Consider the following 17,736-nt stretch of genomic DNA (forward strand, 5'->3'; position numbering starts at 1 on the left):
TCTCCCTCTGGCCAAGTCTCTGCCTTTTCTGTGTCTCTCATGAATAAATAAAATTTAAAAAAAAAGTTTATTATAAAGTTCTAGAGTAGGTGACAAAATTGATGACAGGGAAGGAGGTTCTGCAAGTGGACAGGAAATACAGGCACAGGGCACCAGGGACCCAGTACAGCCATAGGAATGGTCTAATAAGAAGCTGTCCCAGAGGGGGGATCCCTGGTGTCTCAGCGGTTTAGCGCCTGCCTTTGGCCCAGGGCGCGATCTTGGAGTCCCGGGATCGAGTCCTGTGTCGGGCTCCCAGTGTGGAGCCCGCTTCTCCTTCTGCCTCTGTCTCTGCCTTTCTCTCTCTCTCTCTCTCTTTATGTCTATCATGAATGAATAAATAAGTAAATCTTAAAAAAAAAAAAAAAAAAACTAGATTAAAAAAAAGAAGCTGTCCCAGAAAAGAAGTCACCATTTGGCCACAGGCCTCTTGTTGCCACCATGAATATGTCAACTAACCCTTGAGATGTGTTGGTGCCACAACACTCTAAGTCCTATGGCAGAATCATCCAAAAGACCAAGAATTTCTTTGTAACAGATAATCTATTGGTATCATGGTCTATTTAGAAGAAGACTTAAATCTGAGCAATATTAAGACAGAGACAGTGACAGACATTCTTTTGAAGGGGACAGAATGCATGCAGTAGGTAGATACTAGAAATCCATATTTTATAAAAATAAAATGGAAGAGAAAGGGAGCCTTCTGCTAAAAGTGGATGTTTAAAATACTACAGAGCAATTTTACTATTGTTGCTGAAAATAAAGAATTTTTGGATGTTGCAAAGTGAGTCCCAAAACTGTTCATGTCCTACAATATTGGTTAAATTCAATCAGATACTGATTCATGCAACTTCAAAAAGGCAGGAAACAAGCCTACAACAGAACTGAGTAAACAGGGGACGCCTGGGTAGCTCAGTGGCTGAGCGTCTGCCTTTGGCTCAGGGCATGATCCTGGGGTCCTGGATCGAGTCCCACATAGGGTCCCCTGCATGGAACCTGTGTGTCTCTGCCTCTCTATCTCTCTGAATAAATAAACAAAATCTATTGAAAAAAAAAAGAGAGTATTAAAGAAAAAAAAGAACTGGATAAACAGGACCACTGAAGAGATAAGAATCCTTCCCTATCTTGACAACTCAAAAGGTATTTCTTTGAAAGGCTAAATAAAAGCAAAAGATAAAATTGCAAATAAATGTAATTAAATGACTATTTCAAAATAAATTCTATTTTATTTATTTATTTATTTATTAAATTCTATTTTAAAATGAAATGAGCTTCCATCTTAAAGCATCCCCCCCAACGTTAAGAAAATGAAAAGTGAAGCAGTGATTTTCATTTCCTTGGGCAAATATGCCATGGTAGTTGAATACTTAAGAAAGATCTCCTAAAACAAAGGATCTCACATGCGTTCATACTTCAACACTTAAAATAGTACATATTCCTAATGGATTATTCTGGATGATTTACAAAAAAATACACTTTTAAAATAGATTTTCTCCTACAGTCATACACAAAAAAAAGTTTCTATTATACTGTGCTATGAATAATATTCGTATGATCTACTGAGCTATTATGTAAACAGAGCCATAAAGTATATTTAATCTTTTCCTATCTTTGTTGTTTGAAGAGCAAAATTAAATGTAGCAATACAAGCCAAACTATCAATGCCTCAGAATCTAAAATTTCTGGATGGTTCATTTTCTTCTTTTATTTTTAGGGAGGTAGGCAGGGGGAGGGGCGGAGAGAGAGGAAGAGTGAGACTCAAGCAGGCTTCCTGCCCATCCCAGAGCCCAATGCAGGGCCTGATCCCACAGCCCTGAGATCATGATCTGAGTTGAAATCAAGAGTCAGACACTTAAGCCACTGAGCCACCCCGGTGCCCCTGGAGGGCACATTTTCAATGTAAGAACTCACCTTCTACTATTCTATAGGACAATTCTGAATTCAACAACTGCTTTAGAGGCTGCTTAATAAAACAGAAACACACTAGTATCTATTAATTCAACAAATATTTATCAAAAACCAACTAGGTATTAGTCTCTGTGCTAGAACTGGAAATTTTATTCTCCTTGAAAACAATTATATTTTCTAAAAATCTCAAGCAGGCAGAACTCTGAAACTTTTCTTCATTGGAAGACTCTTTCTTTCAAAACCATAAGATACCACTTCACACCTACTGAGAATCACCACTATCAAAAAGACAAGAGATAACAAATTTGGTGAAGATGTAGAGAAAAGAATACCCTTCAGCACTGTTGGTGAGAATGTAAGTTGGTACAGCTACTCATGAAATCAGTACGGACATTCCTCAAAAATTAAAAATAGTACTACCATATGACCCAGCAATTCTGCTTCTGTGTATATATCCCAAGGAAACTAAAACACTATCTCAAAAATATATCTGCATCCCTCATGTTCATTGCAGCATTTATGATAGCCAACATACAGAAACAACCTAAGTGCAAGAGTAAGTAGTGTGTGCGCATAGGAATATTATTCAGCCACAAAGAAGACAGAAGGAAATTCTGCTATTTTTTTTTATTTTTGTTAAGATTTTATTTATTTATTCAGAGAGACAGAGAGAGAGAGAGAGGCAGAGACACAGGCAGAGGGAGAAGCAGGCTCCATGCAGGGAGCCCGACGTGGGACTCGATCCCGGGTCTCCAGGATCACGCCCTGGGCTGCAGGCGGCGCTAAACTGCTGCGCCACTGGGGCTGCCCAAATTCTGCTATTTTTGACAATATGTATGAACCTTGATATGTTATGCTAACTGAAATAAGTTAGAGAAAGTCAAATTGTGTATGATCTCACATGTATGGGGAATCAACAACAACAAAATAAGCTCACATATACAAAGAACATATCGGTGGTTACCCAAGGGGGGCGGGGGATGGCAATATGGGTGAAGAGAGACAAAAGGCACAAACTTTCAGTTATGAGACAAATAACTAAGGGATGTAATACACAGCATGGTAATGACAGTAATATTGTACTGTATGTTTGAAAGTTACTAAGAAGGGATCCCTGGGTGGCGCAGCGGTTTGGCGCCTCCCTTTGGCCCAGGGCGCGATCCTGGAGATCCAGGATCAAATCCCACGTCGGGCTCCAGGTGCATGGAGCCTGCTTCTCCCTCTGCCTGTGTCTCTGCCTCTCTCTCTCACTGTGTGCCTATCATGAATAAATAAAAATTAAAAAAAAAAAAAAAAAAAGAAAGTTACTAAGAGGGCAGCCCGGGTGGTTCAGCAATTTAGCACCGCCTTCAGCCCAGGGCATGATCCTGGAGACCCAGAATTGAGTCCCACGTCGGGCTTCCTGCATGGAAGGGTTTCCTGCTTCTCCTCGGCCTGTGTCTCTGCCTCTGTGTGTGTGTCTCTCATGAATAAATAAATTAAAAAAACAATCTTTGAAAGTTACTAAGAGAGTAAATCTTGAAGGTTTTCATCACAAGAGAAAAACATTTAACTGTGTGAGGTGATGGATGTTAACTAGATGAGAAAGGTAAGCTCTACCCTGGGTACTGGGCCTTTTAACAGGACAACTGAGATCAAGTGTGGAAAATTTTTAGATCTTCAACCACAACTCTTCTGATCAGGCAAATGCATGGTCCAGGGGCCTCCCCTCTCAGACAATGAAGTCCACTGAAATTCCCCCCCTTACTCCAGCTGTCACCCCATTAATGCAAGGACATTGAGAATAATGCTAGAGATTCCTGCTGTAAGTCCCGTTTTTAGTATCTCACATGTAGTCGAAGCAATATCTATTACCAAGCAAATAACTCAGGTATCTGGTATTTTCATAAAGACTTTGTAAGACACAAAGCTTTCAATTAAAAAATTATTTATTAAAAAATATTTCCTAATTCTGATTCCATATCAAATTAGACATGGAGTGATGTTACGAAGCAGTAACTCATCAGCTCCGTTTGTATAGAGGCTGACAATGACCTCATTAATTCCTAAGCATATTCTATTGAATAGTGGAATACAAATGCAACTCATTCACTTCTGCACAAAAGGAAAATATAATTGTTATACTCCATACTAAAGCTTTTATAAAGCTTGTCTTCATAATTTCAGTTAGAGATTTAGCTAATATAAAATGATACTTGCTTAAAAGAATATCCAAGCAATGCTTTGCATTTTCTTTTCCTGCAAAATTCAAGGAAAACATGATTGTTTGGCAGATTCTTTGTTGCTCACGAAGAACCACCTGAGATTACTTTCTGTTTCTACTCTTCCACTCATTGTTTCCAGTGATTAAAACATGCTGGATACATAATTAAGAGAACACTAGAAATGCCACAGAGATCCCAGAGCTTAGGAGTTTCTGACAAGTTTTGAAGTTTTTATAAACTTCAAATTAATGTACAGGATAAAGAGATTTAAAAATGACTTTTAGAAACACACACTCAAAGGAAACACTTTAGTACTCTTTAACATTGAACTGGTCTCTCTTTCAATGGTTCAAGCAGTCAGTCTTTTCTCAACAGTTTCTTGATAAGCGACAAACCTTCTCAAATTCATCTTCACATTGTCGAGAACACACAGCTGATCTGGACTGTATTTACCTCTCCCTTCTTTTCGTATCTGCCAAAAAATCATATGTGAATTGGTATATATTACTAATTTCTTTAGATAAGAAAGCCTTTGATTTGGGGTGTGTTTCTTTTCAGAACAAAGCTGCCAGAATTTGGTGAAAGATCTTCAATTTCCAAGGTAAAAGAATACAGTGTGTGAGCCATAAAGATAAATTAAGATTATACAACTTTTAAAAATGATAGTTACAAGAATGGATGAATTGTAGACTTTAAAAGAATAAGTTTTTGGGGCACCTGGTGGCTCAGTGGTTGAGCGTCTGCCTTTGGCTTTGGCCCGGGGTCCTTGGATCGAGTCCCACATGAGGCTCCCCACAGGAAGTCTGCTTCTCCCTCTGCCTGTGTCCCTGCCTCTCTAGGTCTTTTATGAATAAATAAATAAAATCTTAAAAAAAAAAAAAAAAAAAGAGTAACTTTTATGGTATGTGACCTAGACTTCACCTCTAGTCTAGAGCAGCAATTCTCAAATTTCGGTGTGCAACAGTATCATCCGGAAGGCTTGTTAAAAAACAGATTGGTGGGCCCACCCACTGTTTCCGATTTTCAGTAGGTCTGGAGTTGGGCCTAGGAATTTGTAACAAGTTACCAGGTGATTCTGATGCTGCTAATCACAGGGCAATTCTGGAGAGCCAGGGCTCTTGAGAAGTTCTTTAGTAAAATACATTGTGTATCATGTTGAAATGCAACCTGGGGCTAAATATATACCAGGCAGTCTTTAATGCAATTGTGGCTTCATTCACAGAGGAGCTTCATATGAAAAACTACAGGCTGCCCTTCTGGCTAGCAAAGAAATTTCATTAGGGCTTTATACCTTTGAGAAAAGAAAAACACTTAATTAAACATCATTACCAAAGCAATGCATATTAAGTAGGAAAATCAATCAGAACAGCCCTCCCAGTGGTTAGGGGTTGTTTTGCTAGTTCATAGTTTACATAACTCCTCTCCGTGCATTTGCTTCTGCAGTCTGAAGACTTAACTACATCTGCTTTCCTGCAGCTGCAGGGAAATAGGGGATATTTTCTTCTTACCACGTGGACTCTTTTTTCAGATGTTTCAAGGGCCTGCCTGCACCCTTTAAGAACCCTGTGGATGCCCACCATGTACTGGTATGGAAATACATCTAGGAGATCGTGTTAAGAGAAAACACAAAGTGCAGGGTTGTGAATATATTAGGCTACCTTTTGGAAAAGAAAGGGGGTAAAATACTAATGCACATCTGCCTTTACATGGAGAGATATCACTCAATTTGTTTACTGATGATAAACAGTAAAACCTCTCACTGCTTAAAAAATAGACAAACATGGGTGAAGAGGGTCAAAAGGCACAAACTTCCAAAACTTCCAAAAAAAAAAAAAAAAAAGGCACAAACTTCCAATTATAAGCTAAGTAAGTCACAGGGATGTAACGTTCAGCATGGCGACTGATTGTAAATTTGGAAGTTACTAGGAGTAGACCTGAAAAGTTCTCATCGCAAGAAAAAAAATGTCCTCCTATGTGTGGTGATGGATTTAACTAAACTTTTTCTGGGAATTATTTCCCAACATGTACATGTATCAAACCATTAAGCTATACACCTAAAACTAATACAATGTTATACATCAATTGTATTTCAATTAAACAAAAAACAAAAAAAACCTATAGGTTTGAACAAACTGTAATTAAGGTAAACTGTTGAAGTTTTTTCCCCAGACTTAAGTTACCTATTGGTGAAACTTAACTCAATAAATGTCAGCCACTAAGATGACATTTTTAAATATAAGATAGCAAAATATGAAAATGTTAAAAACAAACCAACACTGCTGTCCTTAAATCAACACTGACTTTAGACGGGCCTACAATTTAGAATGTACATGGTGTGTGTTGCTAGTTTTCTAAAGAAAACTAGTTCTTATGCCTTAAAAAACTTCAGAAAATTGAAATTACTAGACATACAATCATAGTCTCCTAAAAAGTCATCACAGAGTTCTCTCCTTGAGCAATCAATTCTGTATTAGAAGCTTGTTAGAAGAAAGCAATACACATTGGGGGCACCTGGGTAGCTCAGTCAGTTAAGCTTCTGACTGCTGGTTTCAGCTCAGGTCATAATCTCAGGGTCATGAGATCACCCCGCATCTGGCTCCAAACTCAGCATAGAGTCTGCTTGTCCCTCTCCCTCTGCTTCTCCTACTCTCATTCTCAAAAAAAATTTAACAAAACAAATACATACTGGAAAACAACAGAAGTAAGCTAATTTCTCATCCAAACTTCTATTTTCTTGACAAAGATTTATTTTTTTTTAAAGATTTTATTTATTCATGAGAGAGAGAAAGAAAGAGAGAGAGAGAAGCAGAGACACAGGCAGAGGGAGAAGCAGGCTCCATGCAGGGAGCCCGACATGGGACTCGATCCTGGGTCTCTAGGATCAGGCCCTGGGCTGAATGTGGCACTAAACCACTGAGCCACCCGGGCTGCCCGAGATCCCTCTTGACAAAGATTTAAAAGTAAATGATGCCTGGGTGGCTCAACGGCTTGGCGCCTGCCTTCACTCCAGAGCGTGATCCCGGAGTCCCCGGATCGAGTACTGCATTGAGTTCCCTGCAGGGAGCCTGCTTCTCCCTCTGCCTGTGTCTTTGCCTCTCTCACTCTATCATGAATAAATAAATCTTTAAAAAATAATAATAAATAAATGTATTTATTTGACAGAGAGTAAGAGAGCACAAGCAGGGGAAAAAGGCAGAGGGAGAGGAAGAAGCAGGCTCACTACTGAGCAGGGAGCCTCACACAGGGCTTGATCCCAGGATCCCGGGATCATGAACTGAGCCAAAGGCAGATGCTTAACTGACTGAGCCACCCAGGTGCCCTTGAAAATTACTTTTTGATTCAAAATTAGCTTTGATGTTTCTAGTGAAACAAAAAATAAATAAAAGGGCAAATGAAGGTAGCTACATTCTTTGATAAAGACCAGCATGGAAAAAAAAAAAAAAAAAAAAAGACCAGCATGGAGCACCAAAGGGAACTATTCCTAACATTAAAATCAAGTTCTAATTTATCACCTATAATGATATAAAAAAAATTTGTATGTACATGAAAGTGCTTTGCAGGTCACAGACTAGACTGCTTCTCCATAAGCACTGTTAGTATTACTGAACTCTTATAGAAAAGGAACCCTGCCCACACCATTTTGGCCCAAGTCACAGTGATTCAACACAAAGGCCTGAGCTCTGACTCAGCCAACAAGCATTCTTCAGTTCCATGGATGAAGCACTCTATGAATCACTGGGAGTGTATGGAGGGAACTGCATATACTCCCTTCTTGGAGGATGGTGAGACCAAAGCATTTCTACACAAAAGAGCTACATACCTTCATTTTGAAGACTGGCTGGAATTCTTTCAGAGCAGATAACAATTTAATTTGAACTGAGGCCCTTTCAGCTTCTTTACCATCTGCAAAAACATCGAAGAGGGCATCCAAGGCTTCTCCTGCCACCACAAGGGAGGGATCTTTGGTGGCAACCTCAAGCAGAAAGCATCCAATGGTCTGGAGTCAATAATACATGCTGTTATTGTCCAGTATTCTAACATCAGTTTCCAAAATAAATACTAACTTTAAATGTGGCAACCGTTCACGCATGGTATCTTAAAATTTAGAAATGCCAGAGACAAATTAAAACTTTGAAAGAATTAAAGACTTCACATATATTTATAAATACACCAAGTATAATATCAACAAGATAAATTAAGTATATTAGAGTTTACATTCCTAAATAATATAAATTAAAATACATAAATGATGATTGGTTTTATGAAAGGTTGGTTTTAGAAATTAAAATTTCCCCTCTATCTCCCTCAAAAAGGCTTTCTCCATGGTGTTAAAATGCAGATATATAGCTGTAACCAAAAAAAAAATATGCTTTTAAAATTAGATAAAAAAATAAAATTGTATGAAAAACACGCTAGGACAATTAAAAATAAAAACATTAAATCTCATTCTGCTTCCCAGTGATGATGTTTAGCACCCATCTATCCTTTTATGATTAGCTAGCTAATGAACAGGTCATTCCCAATCTGCAAGGAACTTTTCAAGGGTAAACTTATTTTGTTTTGGCTGTTCTGCTTCACCCTTTATGTCTTAAGGGTGATGGGCACATCTGGTATTATTGGTGGGAGAGTGGAAATGTTAAGAACAGCAAGTTCAAACTCCAGCTGTGACGTAAATAACAAGCTGGCTCTTAGAAAGTCCATTACCTACTTAATTTTCTTATCTAAATTTAAGTAATCTAGATAACCTCTAGAATAGTATTTAGAGTTAATAAGATGTAATAAATTATGAGGCACACAGTATCACCTATGAAGTAGTTTTATTAAAAAGATTAACCTATTTCTGAATCTAATCTAGCCTTTAGATCTAACTTTCAGTTTGTAGAAAACACAGAGAATAAAGGAACAAAGCTTCACACCACAAGGAAGCAATCAGACAAATCCAGAAGGTTGGATACTGTGAGACAGCCGACCCCAGGAGCTGAGGTAAAAACAGGTGGTAGTAGGGCTGGGCCAGTCAGTACAGCATGTGACTCTTCATCTCAAGATCATGAGATCAAACCCCATGTTGGGTCTAGAGCTTACTTAAAAAAAAAAAAAAGAAAGAAAAAAAGAACAAGTGGTGGGAGGCAGTGCTAGGGTAGTGGTAGGAGAAGTTTCCAGATTGAGGGAAGCTTAGAAGATCCCAAACCAAACATAACATGCAGACTTGATTTAGACCCTGATTTAAACAGACTATCTATAAATAGATGTTTCTGAAACAGCTGGCAACACTTAAGGATAGACCATTCATAAGACATATTAAACAATAGGGGAAAAAAAAAAAAAAAACAATAGGGGAGGGGCAGCCCAGGTGGCTCAGCGGTTTAGCGCCACCTTCAGACCAGGGTATGATCCTGGAGTCCCACATCAGGCTCCCTGCAGGGAGCCTAGCCTGCTTCTCCCTCTGCCTGTGTCTATGCCTCTCTCTGTGTCTCTCATGGATAAATGAGCATCTTTAAAAAAAAAAAAACAAACAATAGGGGACACCTGGGGGCTTCAGTCAGTTAAGTGTCTGCCTTCAGCTTGGGTCTTGATCTCAGGGTCCTGGGACTGAGACCCTTTGGGCTCCCTGCTCAGGGGGGAGTCTGCTTCTCTCTCTCTTTTGCTCTCTGCTCCCCACTCCCACCCCCCCACTCATGCTCACTCTCTCTCAAATAAGTAAATAAATTCTTAAAAAAAAAAAAAACCCACAACATGTTAAACAATGTCAGTTCATTATCTAAGGATAATGGTGATTATGTAAGAAACGGTCCCTATTTTTATTTTATTTTTTTTTTAATTTTATTTATTTATGATAGTCACACAGAGAGAGAGAGAGAGGCAGAGACACAGGCAGAGGGAGAAGCAGGCTCCATGCACCGGGAGCCCGACGTGGGATTCGATCCCGGGTCTCCAGGATCGCGCCCTGGGCCAAAGGCAGGCGCCAAACCCCTGCGCCACCCAGGGATCCCTGGTCCCTATTTTTAAAAAGAGATTTCTTTATTTGAAAGAGAGAGAGAGAGAGGTGTGTGTGTGTGTGGAGGAGAGAGAGAGAGAATCTTCAAGCAGACTCCCTGTTGAGTGTGGCGCCCAAAGCAGGGCTCAATCCCAGGACCCTGAGATGATGACCTGAGTTGAAATCAAGAGTCCAACACTTAACTGAGTCACCTGGGTACCCCAAAATTGTCCCTATTTTTAAGACATGTATAGTGAACCAAAGGGGCAAAAGAACACAATGGCTTTAATATGTTAGCTTTAACTTTAACATACTTCAACATACCCAGCAAAGAAACTATATAGTGCAAATGATAGATTATTAGTGATCGTTAAATATGCTTGACTAGTACACAAAATTCATTGTACTTTCTACTTTTCTTCATGCTCAGAAATGTGACCAAATAAAAATATTTCAAAAATCTCATATTATGCCTGAGAAAAACTTGCTGCTCCTCCTAAGTGAATTTTGGAAATTATAGTCTTGGGGGGGCAGGAAGTGACTGAACATGCACATGCTCATCTGTATATGTATACATATACATAGCCACACAGCTATATTCCCTCTCACTTATGGGTCTATGTATCAAAAATCCTTAAGAGTCATACAGAAGAAATGGGTAACAGTAGCTGTGTCTTTAGAGTCAAACTAGGGGGGGCTAGAAATTTAGAAATGGTCTTTTATTATATACTCTTTCCTAGTTTTTTCTGAATCTTTTATTATATGTATATATCTTTTCAAAATAAGGTTCTTTAAATTATCAGTCCTTGGGGCCTCTGGGTGGCCCGTCTAGTTTAGTGTCCAATTCTCTTTTTTAAAGATTTATTTACTTTAAAGAGAGAGAGAGAGAGACAGAGCACACAGGGGGAGGCATAGAGGGAGAGGAAGGGAGGGAGAGAAAAGCAGACACTGCACTGAGCCCAACACAGGGAAGTCACAATTTGAGTTGTAATCAAGAGTTAGATGCTCAACCGACTGAGCCACCCAGGCACCCCAAGCGTCCAACTCTTTTATTTTGGCTCAGGTCTTGATCTCAGCGCTATGAGTTCAAGCCCTGTGTCGGGCTCCATGTTGGGCATGGAACCTCCTTAAAAAACAAAAAGAAAACAGTCAATGTTGTAAAGTTTTGAGCAAGTCCTAATATTCAGTTTATTACCCATTAATTAGTAATCAACACTACAGCAATTATTATTAGCACAATGAAGGGTAATTTTACTACCCCTGTCCTTTTAGTTACTAGTGATGCTGTGTCTCTAGCAGTGTAGTTCCTGAGCAACTGTGCTGAGATAAAGTGCTGGAAGCAAATATGCTGAGTTCCTAGGGTACTTGCTGCTTAAAATTTATGGAATATTAGAGTGGACTGTGGTATTATTCAGAATATACTTTAGCCTGTGTGCCAAGACAACTGGTGAGTTGTTCCTTCATCAGGAGGAGAATATAATATCCACACAGTCTCTGCAACAGCAAAGACAGACACCTGGGACAATTCTGAACCTGGCCCTTCACTGAAGACAAATTTATTTCTGACAAAGTATCTCCAGAATAAAGTTATATGGGAAAATGCAACTCATTTCTCAAGTGTCTACCTAATTCATAGAGTTTGATCATTCCAAAGGGCATATTTTAATAATGTACCTTAGTAAGCAACTTCTCAACATGATTTCTTCTCATGATGTTCAGAGAAGTTTTTATTTATTTATTTATTTGTTTGTTTGTTTTGTTTATTTATTTATAAAGATTTTATTTATTTATTCATGAGAAACAGAGAGAGGCAGAGACACAGGCAGAGGGAGAAGCAGGCTCCATGCAGGGAGCCCAATGCAGGACTCGATCTCAGGTCTCCAGGTTCACACCCTGGGCTGAAGGCGGCGCTAAACCGCTGAGCCACCTGAGCTGCCACATAGAAGTTTTTAAAAATCCCATACCAACTGTTACCCTTTCCTGTTTCTAATGATTTAACGTTTCACGTTGGAAGCATATAGTTTTACCTTAAGAGTTTCCAGTGTTCCATCTTCTTTGGCGAGGACGCTGCCTGTGATTCCTAAAATACTAACAACGTTTACTCTAACCCCGGTATTACTACTATGAATGCTGGCTGTGCATAGTGTCATCAGTTGATCAGGAGTCATGCACTGTTGAAAAGGAAGAAGAGAGTATTTATAGTGTTAACCTCGACCAGTTCCAATAGCATGCACAACAGGACAGACAGAATGTAGATGACAGAAAAGTTATGTATCCTAATCATTCCTTAATACAGCTGGTAATCCTGAACCAAGATGAGCCCTGTTCCTGTCACTGTCATTATTCAATCTAACACAGCTATTAGCCCAGAAGAGAGGCTTCATTTCTTATTTCATTTGAAGAAGACTTTCTGGGGGATGCCTGGGTGGGTTAAGCATCTGCCTTCAACTCAGGTCATGACCTCGGGGTCCTGGGATCGAGCCCTATGGTGGGTTCCTTCCTCAGTGGGGAGTCTGCCTCTCTCTCTCCCTCTGCCTCCTCCCCATCCTGCTTGTGCTCTCTCTCTCCTTTTTTAAGGACTGTATTTATTTATTCGTGAGAGACAGAGAGAGAGAGAGAGGCAGAGACACAGGCAGAGGGAGAAGCAGGCTCCATGCAGGGAGCCCGACTTGGGACTCGATCCCGGGTCTCTAGGATCAGGCCCTGGGCTGAAGGCAGATGCTCAACGCTGAGCCACCCAGGCATCCCTGTGCTTGCTCTCTAATAAATAAGATCTTAAAAAAAAAAAAAGACTTTCAGTCGGATGTACACACACTAAAGAGATTCTAATTTCTTTTTAACAATGATCATAAAAAATGTTTTGAAAATATAAGTAGAATCATGTAGCTTTAATAAAACTCGGCTAATCTATACAAGTTAAGAACTTACCCTGAGATGTATATGTTACAGTAAATATGATTGTAAAAACCATTAAATCATAGAGTGCTTCTGCTGTGTAGTGATAATTTTCATTCTAAGCTAATCTGAACACACACGAAGATGCAGGTATCACAAGAGAATTCGAGTATTGTATTGCCAGGCTATTATTACCTGTGAAGAGCAGCACAGTGTGGTGACCAAGGGTTTGGGATCTGACATTCTGGGTTCACATCCTGTCTCCTCTCCTTATCACTCAGCAATCCTGTGTAAGATACTTCCCTCCACTAACATCTCCATTTCCCCATCAGTGTAACACTGGACAGTAGTCATCATGCAGTTGCTATAAGGACTAAATTATGCATATAAAGAACCACTAAATGTTAGGTATTAATATATAAAAATACTCAACAGTTCTAAATCAAACTCATTTCTGAATCATCTGCAGTGCTTCTGCCAAATCTAAAGGTAACAGCTAATATGCCCAGATTTCTTAGGAAATCTTCTAATGAAAACAATCCTACCAACCATGGTATTCTTCACAGCCACAACAAGGCTGCCAGGATGCTAGAGGCACGCTACTTTACTACAGGCCTGAGTCACACATGTAAGCTGCCCAATACGCACAAACCTACACGGCAGAGAAGTGGACAAGGGAGCAGGACAGTTGTACTCCACTCCTAGTGTTGTCACTCAGCACCTCTGGTCCCTGATTTCCTCTCCTTGTAAAGCATTAGAGAGCCAGGATCCTTCTAGTTCTCAAATTTTATGCTCATGTCCAATACACACCCAACCTGAAAATTTATAGTCTCAATATATATGAATGCCCAGAAAATAACTGTGAGCAATTGTCTTTAAATGTCAGACTGATCCCGTTAGCTACTGCTGAAGATCATGAAAAATCAATAAAAATACTTTATATTCCCATAGGCCCTACAGTATAGAGTTTTCTAATTCCCATTTCAAAGAAAATGAGGGTCAAATGTTCTTGAAAAAAATTCTCAAATATGCAAAAAAAAAAAAAAAAAACTTTAAAGACTAAACACTAGACACCAACAGCCCATACTGTACTGACAGTAAAACATGAGAGATAGACTCATTAAACTGTGGACCAAGATAAAGTTTGAGGAGCACTGCTCTAGGGTGTGGCCATGGAATGACTAAGGGAAGGAGGGAAGAGCAGACCTCTGGACAAAGCAAGGTCCAAGAACTTCGAAGCCAGGTGACTAAGGGGAGCATCATGTGGAACTCGAAGTCACCCAGAATCATGACAGGACTAGCCAAGAGTAATAAAGCCCAATAGCCAGAATCTTGAAGGACAAAGGGTGCCCAAGGCAAGGTGAATGGCTAATGACCAAGAGAAGTGGGTAGTATGGTCTAATGACACATTAATCAAAATTTTGATTAAGATTTTAGAAACGAAGAAGCAAGGATGGTTTAGCACATTGGTTCCCAAATGTAGTGTGCATGCCAGTCACCAGGAGAACTTGTTAAAATATAGATCACTGGTCCCCTCCTCACAGGTTCTGCTACAGTGGACTGTGGGCAAGGCCCTAGGATTTGCCTTTATACACAAAGAAGAAAAAGACCACCAACCCAAGAGCAAAACTGGCAAAAGACAGGAACAGTAACAGTTACAGAAATAAAATGCAAAGGCTCTTAAAGCACATACAGACATCCAGTCTCATCGTCATAAGAGAAATGCAAATTAAAATTGAGATAAAATTTCTCACCTATCAAACTGGTATAAATCCAACATCCTGACAACATAACTCTGTTGGTAAGGCTACAGCAAAACAGGCACTCTCAAGCACTGCTGGAGGAAATTCAAAATGCCTCAAATTCTAAGGAGGGGACTACAGCAATAATTAGCAAAATCACCAATCCATCTATTCTCCAAATCAGCAAGCCCACTTCTGGGAATCTATCCTGAAGACACAATGGCAAAAACATAAAATAACATCTGCAAAAAAGGCTATTCACTGCAGTTCCATTTGTAATAGCAAAGGACTGGAAATGAGAACCCCATCAACAGCAGACAGGTTGAATGAGTAAGGAACACCTACACAATGGAGTAACAGAACATGAAGCTGTAAAAAAGAAATGAGGAAGATATCGGTTTAGTATGATGATTAATAAGGGGGAAAAGCAGGGCAAGGTGCAGAAACACTACTTTAAGCAAAAAGGGTGAAATACACATGCCTACATATTTGCTTATGTTCTCAAAATAAGAACAATGGAATGATAAACCCAAAAAGGAGTTACTCAAAAGAACAGGGCAAAGGGACAGAAGCTAGACTAAATATAAATAAATAAGTTGTGGTAAAACATACATAATGTAAAACTTGCCATCTTACCCTTAAAAAAAAATATTGTATTTATTTACTCATGAGAGACACAGAGAGAGTCAGAGATATAGGCAGAAGGAAAGCAGGCTCCCTGTGGGGAGCCCAATGTGGCAGGACCCCTGATTACGCCCTGAGCTGAAGGCAGACGCTCAATCACAGAGCCACCCAGGCATCCCCCATTTTAACCTTTTTTTAAAAAGATTGACTGATTGATTTTTAAAGTGAGTGAATGCAGGAGCGGGGGGGGGGGGGGGGGCGGGCAAAGGGAGAGGGAGAAGCAGACTCCCCGCTAAGTAGGGAGCCTGACTCAGGGAGTGATCCCAGGATCCCGGGATTATGACCTGAGCTGAAGGCAGACACTTAACTGACTGAGCCACCTAGGCTCCCCAAATCCACTAATTAATCTTAACATCACAAATTTATGAAAATATATAATTTGTGATGTAAAAGTAGAAAATATATATAGCAGTATGAATTATTCTTGCCAAAAAATTTGATCCTGAATCTAATTAAGACTCTAGACTTAGCTCCCAGTTTATAGAATGTATGGACAATAGAGGAACACGACAACAATACTATCCTGAGAAACCGGCCAAATCTCATAATGGGAAAAACTACAGGACAAATGACAGCTTCTTTAATGAATAAATAATATAGAGAAGGGGGGTTGGTATGGGAAATGTTTTAAATTAAAAGATTTAAGAATCTGTAAATATACTAAAAGCCAAGGAATTGTACATTTTAAATGGGTGAAGTGTATGGTTGGTAAGTGAATTAAATCTCACTAAAGCCATTAAAAAAAATTTTTTTTTTTTTGAAACCAAAGTATCAAAGCAATGTGTGGATCTTCTTTGGATTCTGATTCGAACAAACCAAATAAAAAGACATTTTTGTGACAATCAGAAAACTGAACTCAGGCTGCATATCAACTGATAATTAAGCAATGTCTGTTGATTTGGGGGTAACAGTACTTCTGATTAAGTTTTTTAGAAGTCCATTTTCTGTCACAGACACATAACGAAGCAGTAATAAAATATTTATGGTGAAGTAACATGACTGGCTTTAAAGTCATCTAGGGAACAAAAACAAAAGTATAAGGGAGATGAAGGGAACAAGAATGCCAGGATGTTTGCCAAAAAAAAAAAAAAAAAGAATGCAGATGCCAGGACGCTGCCAACTCACTGACACTTGTGGTTCATCATACTACTAGCTCTGGTTTTAGAGATATCTGAAAATTTCCTTAATAAAAAGAAAAGAGGGCAGCCCTGATGGCTTAGCGTTTAGCGCCATCTTAGCCCAGGGCGTGATCCTGGAAACCCGGGATGGAGTCCCACGTCGGCTTTCTCCATGGAACCTGCTTCTCCCTCTGCCTGTGTCTCTGCCTCTCTCTTTGTGTGTGTCTCCATGAATAAATAAATAAAATCTTAAAAAATAATAAATAAAAAGAAAAGAATAAAAGTGGGAAACCAGGGCAGCCTGTGTGGCTCAGCGGTTTAGTGCCTTCAGCCCAAGGACCTGATCCTGGAGACCGGGGATCGAGTCCCATTTTGGGCTCCCTGCATGGAGCCTACTTCTCCCTCTGCCTGTGTCTCTACCTCTCTCTGTCTCTCATGAATAAATTTTTTTTAAAAAAAAAGTGGAAAACCACCCATCACATAGAGATGCTGAGGGATCACTGTGGAATCAGTGGGCATGCTTGAAAATTTCTGTAAAATGTTACAGAAAAAGACAAATGACACTCAGAGAGAATACTTCTAACAGACATGTCAACTATATCACATCAATAAAAAAAACAAACCTGTGTGTGTGCTGGTGATGGTGGTGGGAAGAAGCAAAATATTTTACGTTTTGTTTTAAGCATTTTTGCTTTCTTTTTACAAGGATCATATATTACTCTTGTAAGAAAAATAAACACTTTTAAAAAAACAGTTAAATAATGAATTTTGCCTCCATAATACAGAATCTTTGCAAGTTTCACATAAAAATTCTTAAAAATCTTACCTGAGAAATGTTGTTGGAGGCCATAGTTTGCAAGAGGGCCCTCAAGGCACTACTTATGGCTTCTAGAAAGTCAACATGCTTAGCAAAATCTAAAACACAAAAATGAAATATAAATTTGTCTTCCTCTATGCTAAGTTATTTTGTAGAAAAAGATACGGAATCAAAACACAGCCTGTTAAATATTAATACATGCTATTCTAATTAAAACATTTTTTAAAAGATATTATCATTTATTTATTTATGAGAGACACAGAGAGAGAGAAAGAGAGAGGCAGAGACACAGGCAGAGAGAGAAGCAGGTTCCCTGCGGGGAGGCCGACATGGGACTCGATCCCGGGACTCCAGG

General features: G+C 39.3%; 1 protein-coding gene across 2 annotated transcripts in view; it reads right to left on the reverse strand.

Annotated features, from left to right (window-relative positions):
* HEATR3 (HEAT repeat containing 3) overlaps nucleotides 1–17,736 on the reverse strand; it is a 52,120-nt gene that overhangs the window by 8,434 nt on the left and 25,950 nt on the right. The window contains exons 12-15 of one of the 2 annotated variants that reach the window (XM_025447293.3): nucleotides 17,391–17,479; nucleotides 12,153–12,296; nucleotides 7,972–8,148; nucleotides 3,858–4,623 (exon numbers count right to left, since the gene is read on the reverse strand). In XM_025447293.3, coding sequence (XP_025303078.1) covers nucleotides 4,501–4,623; nucleotides 7,972–8,148; nucleotides 12,153–12,296; nucleotides 17,391–17,479 — 533 coding nt within the window. In that variant the 3' untranslated portion in view covers nucleotides 3,858–4,500. Of the gene's footprint in view, nucleotides 1–3,857; nucleotides 4,624–7,971; nucleotides 8,149–12,152; nucleotides 12,297–17,390; nucleotides 17,480–17,736 lie in introns of those variants that run through there. The other variant, XM_049104647.1, reaches the window with a different exon arrangement.

Source organism: Canis lupus, chromosome 2 (assembly GCF_003254725.2).
Source record: "Canis lupus dingo isolate Sandy chromosome 2, ASM325472v2, whole genome shotgun sequence".
Lineage (NCBI taxonomy): Eukaryota > Metazoa > Chordata > Mammalia > Carnivora > Canidae > Canis > Canis lupus.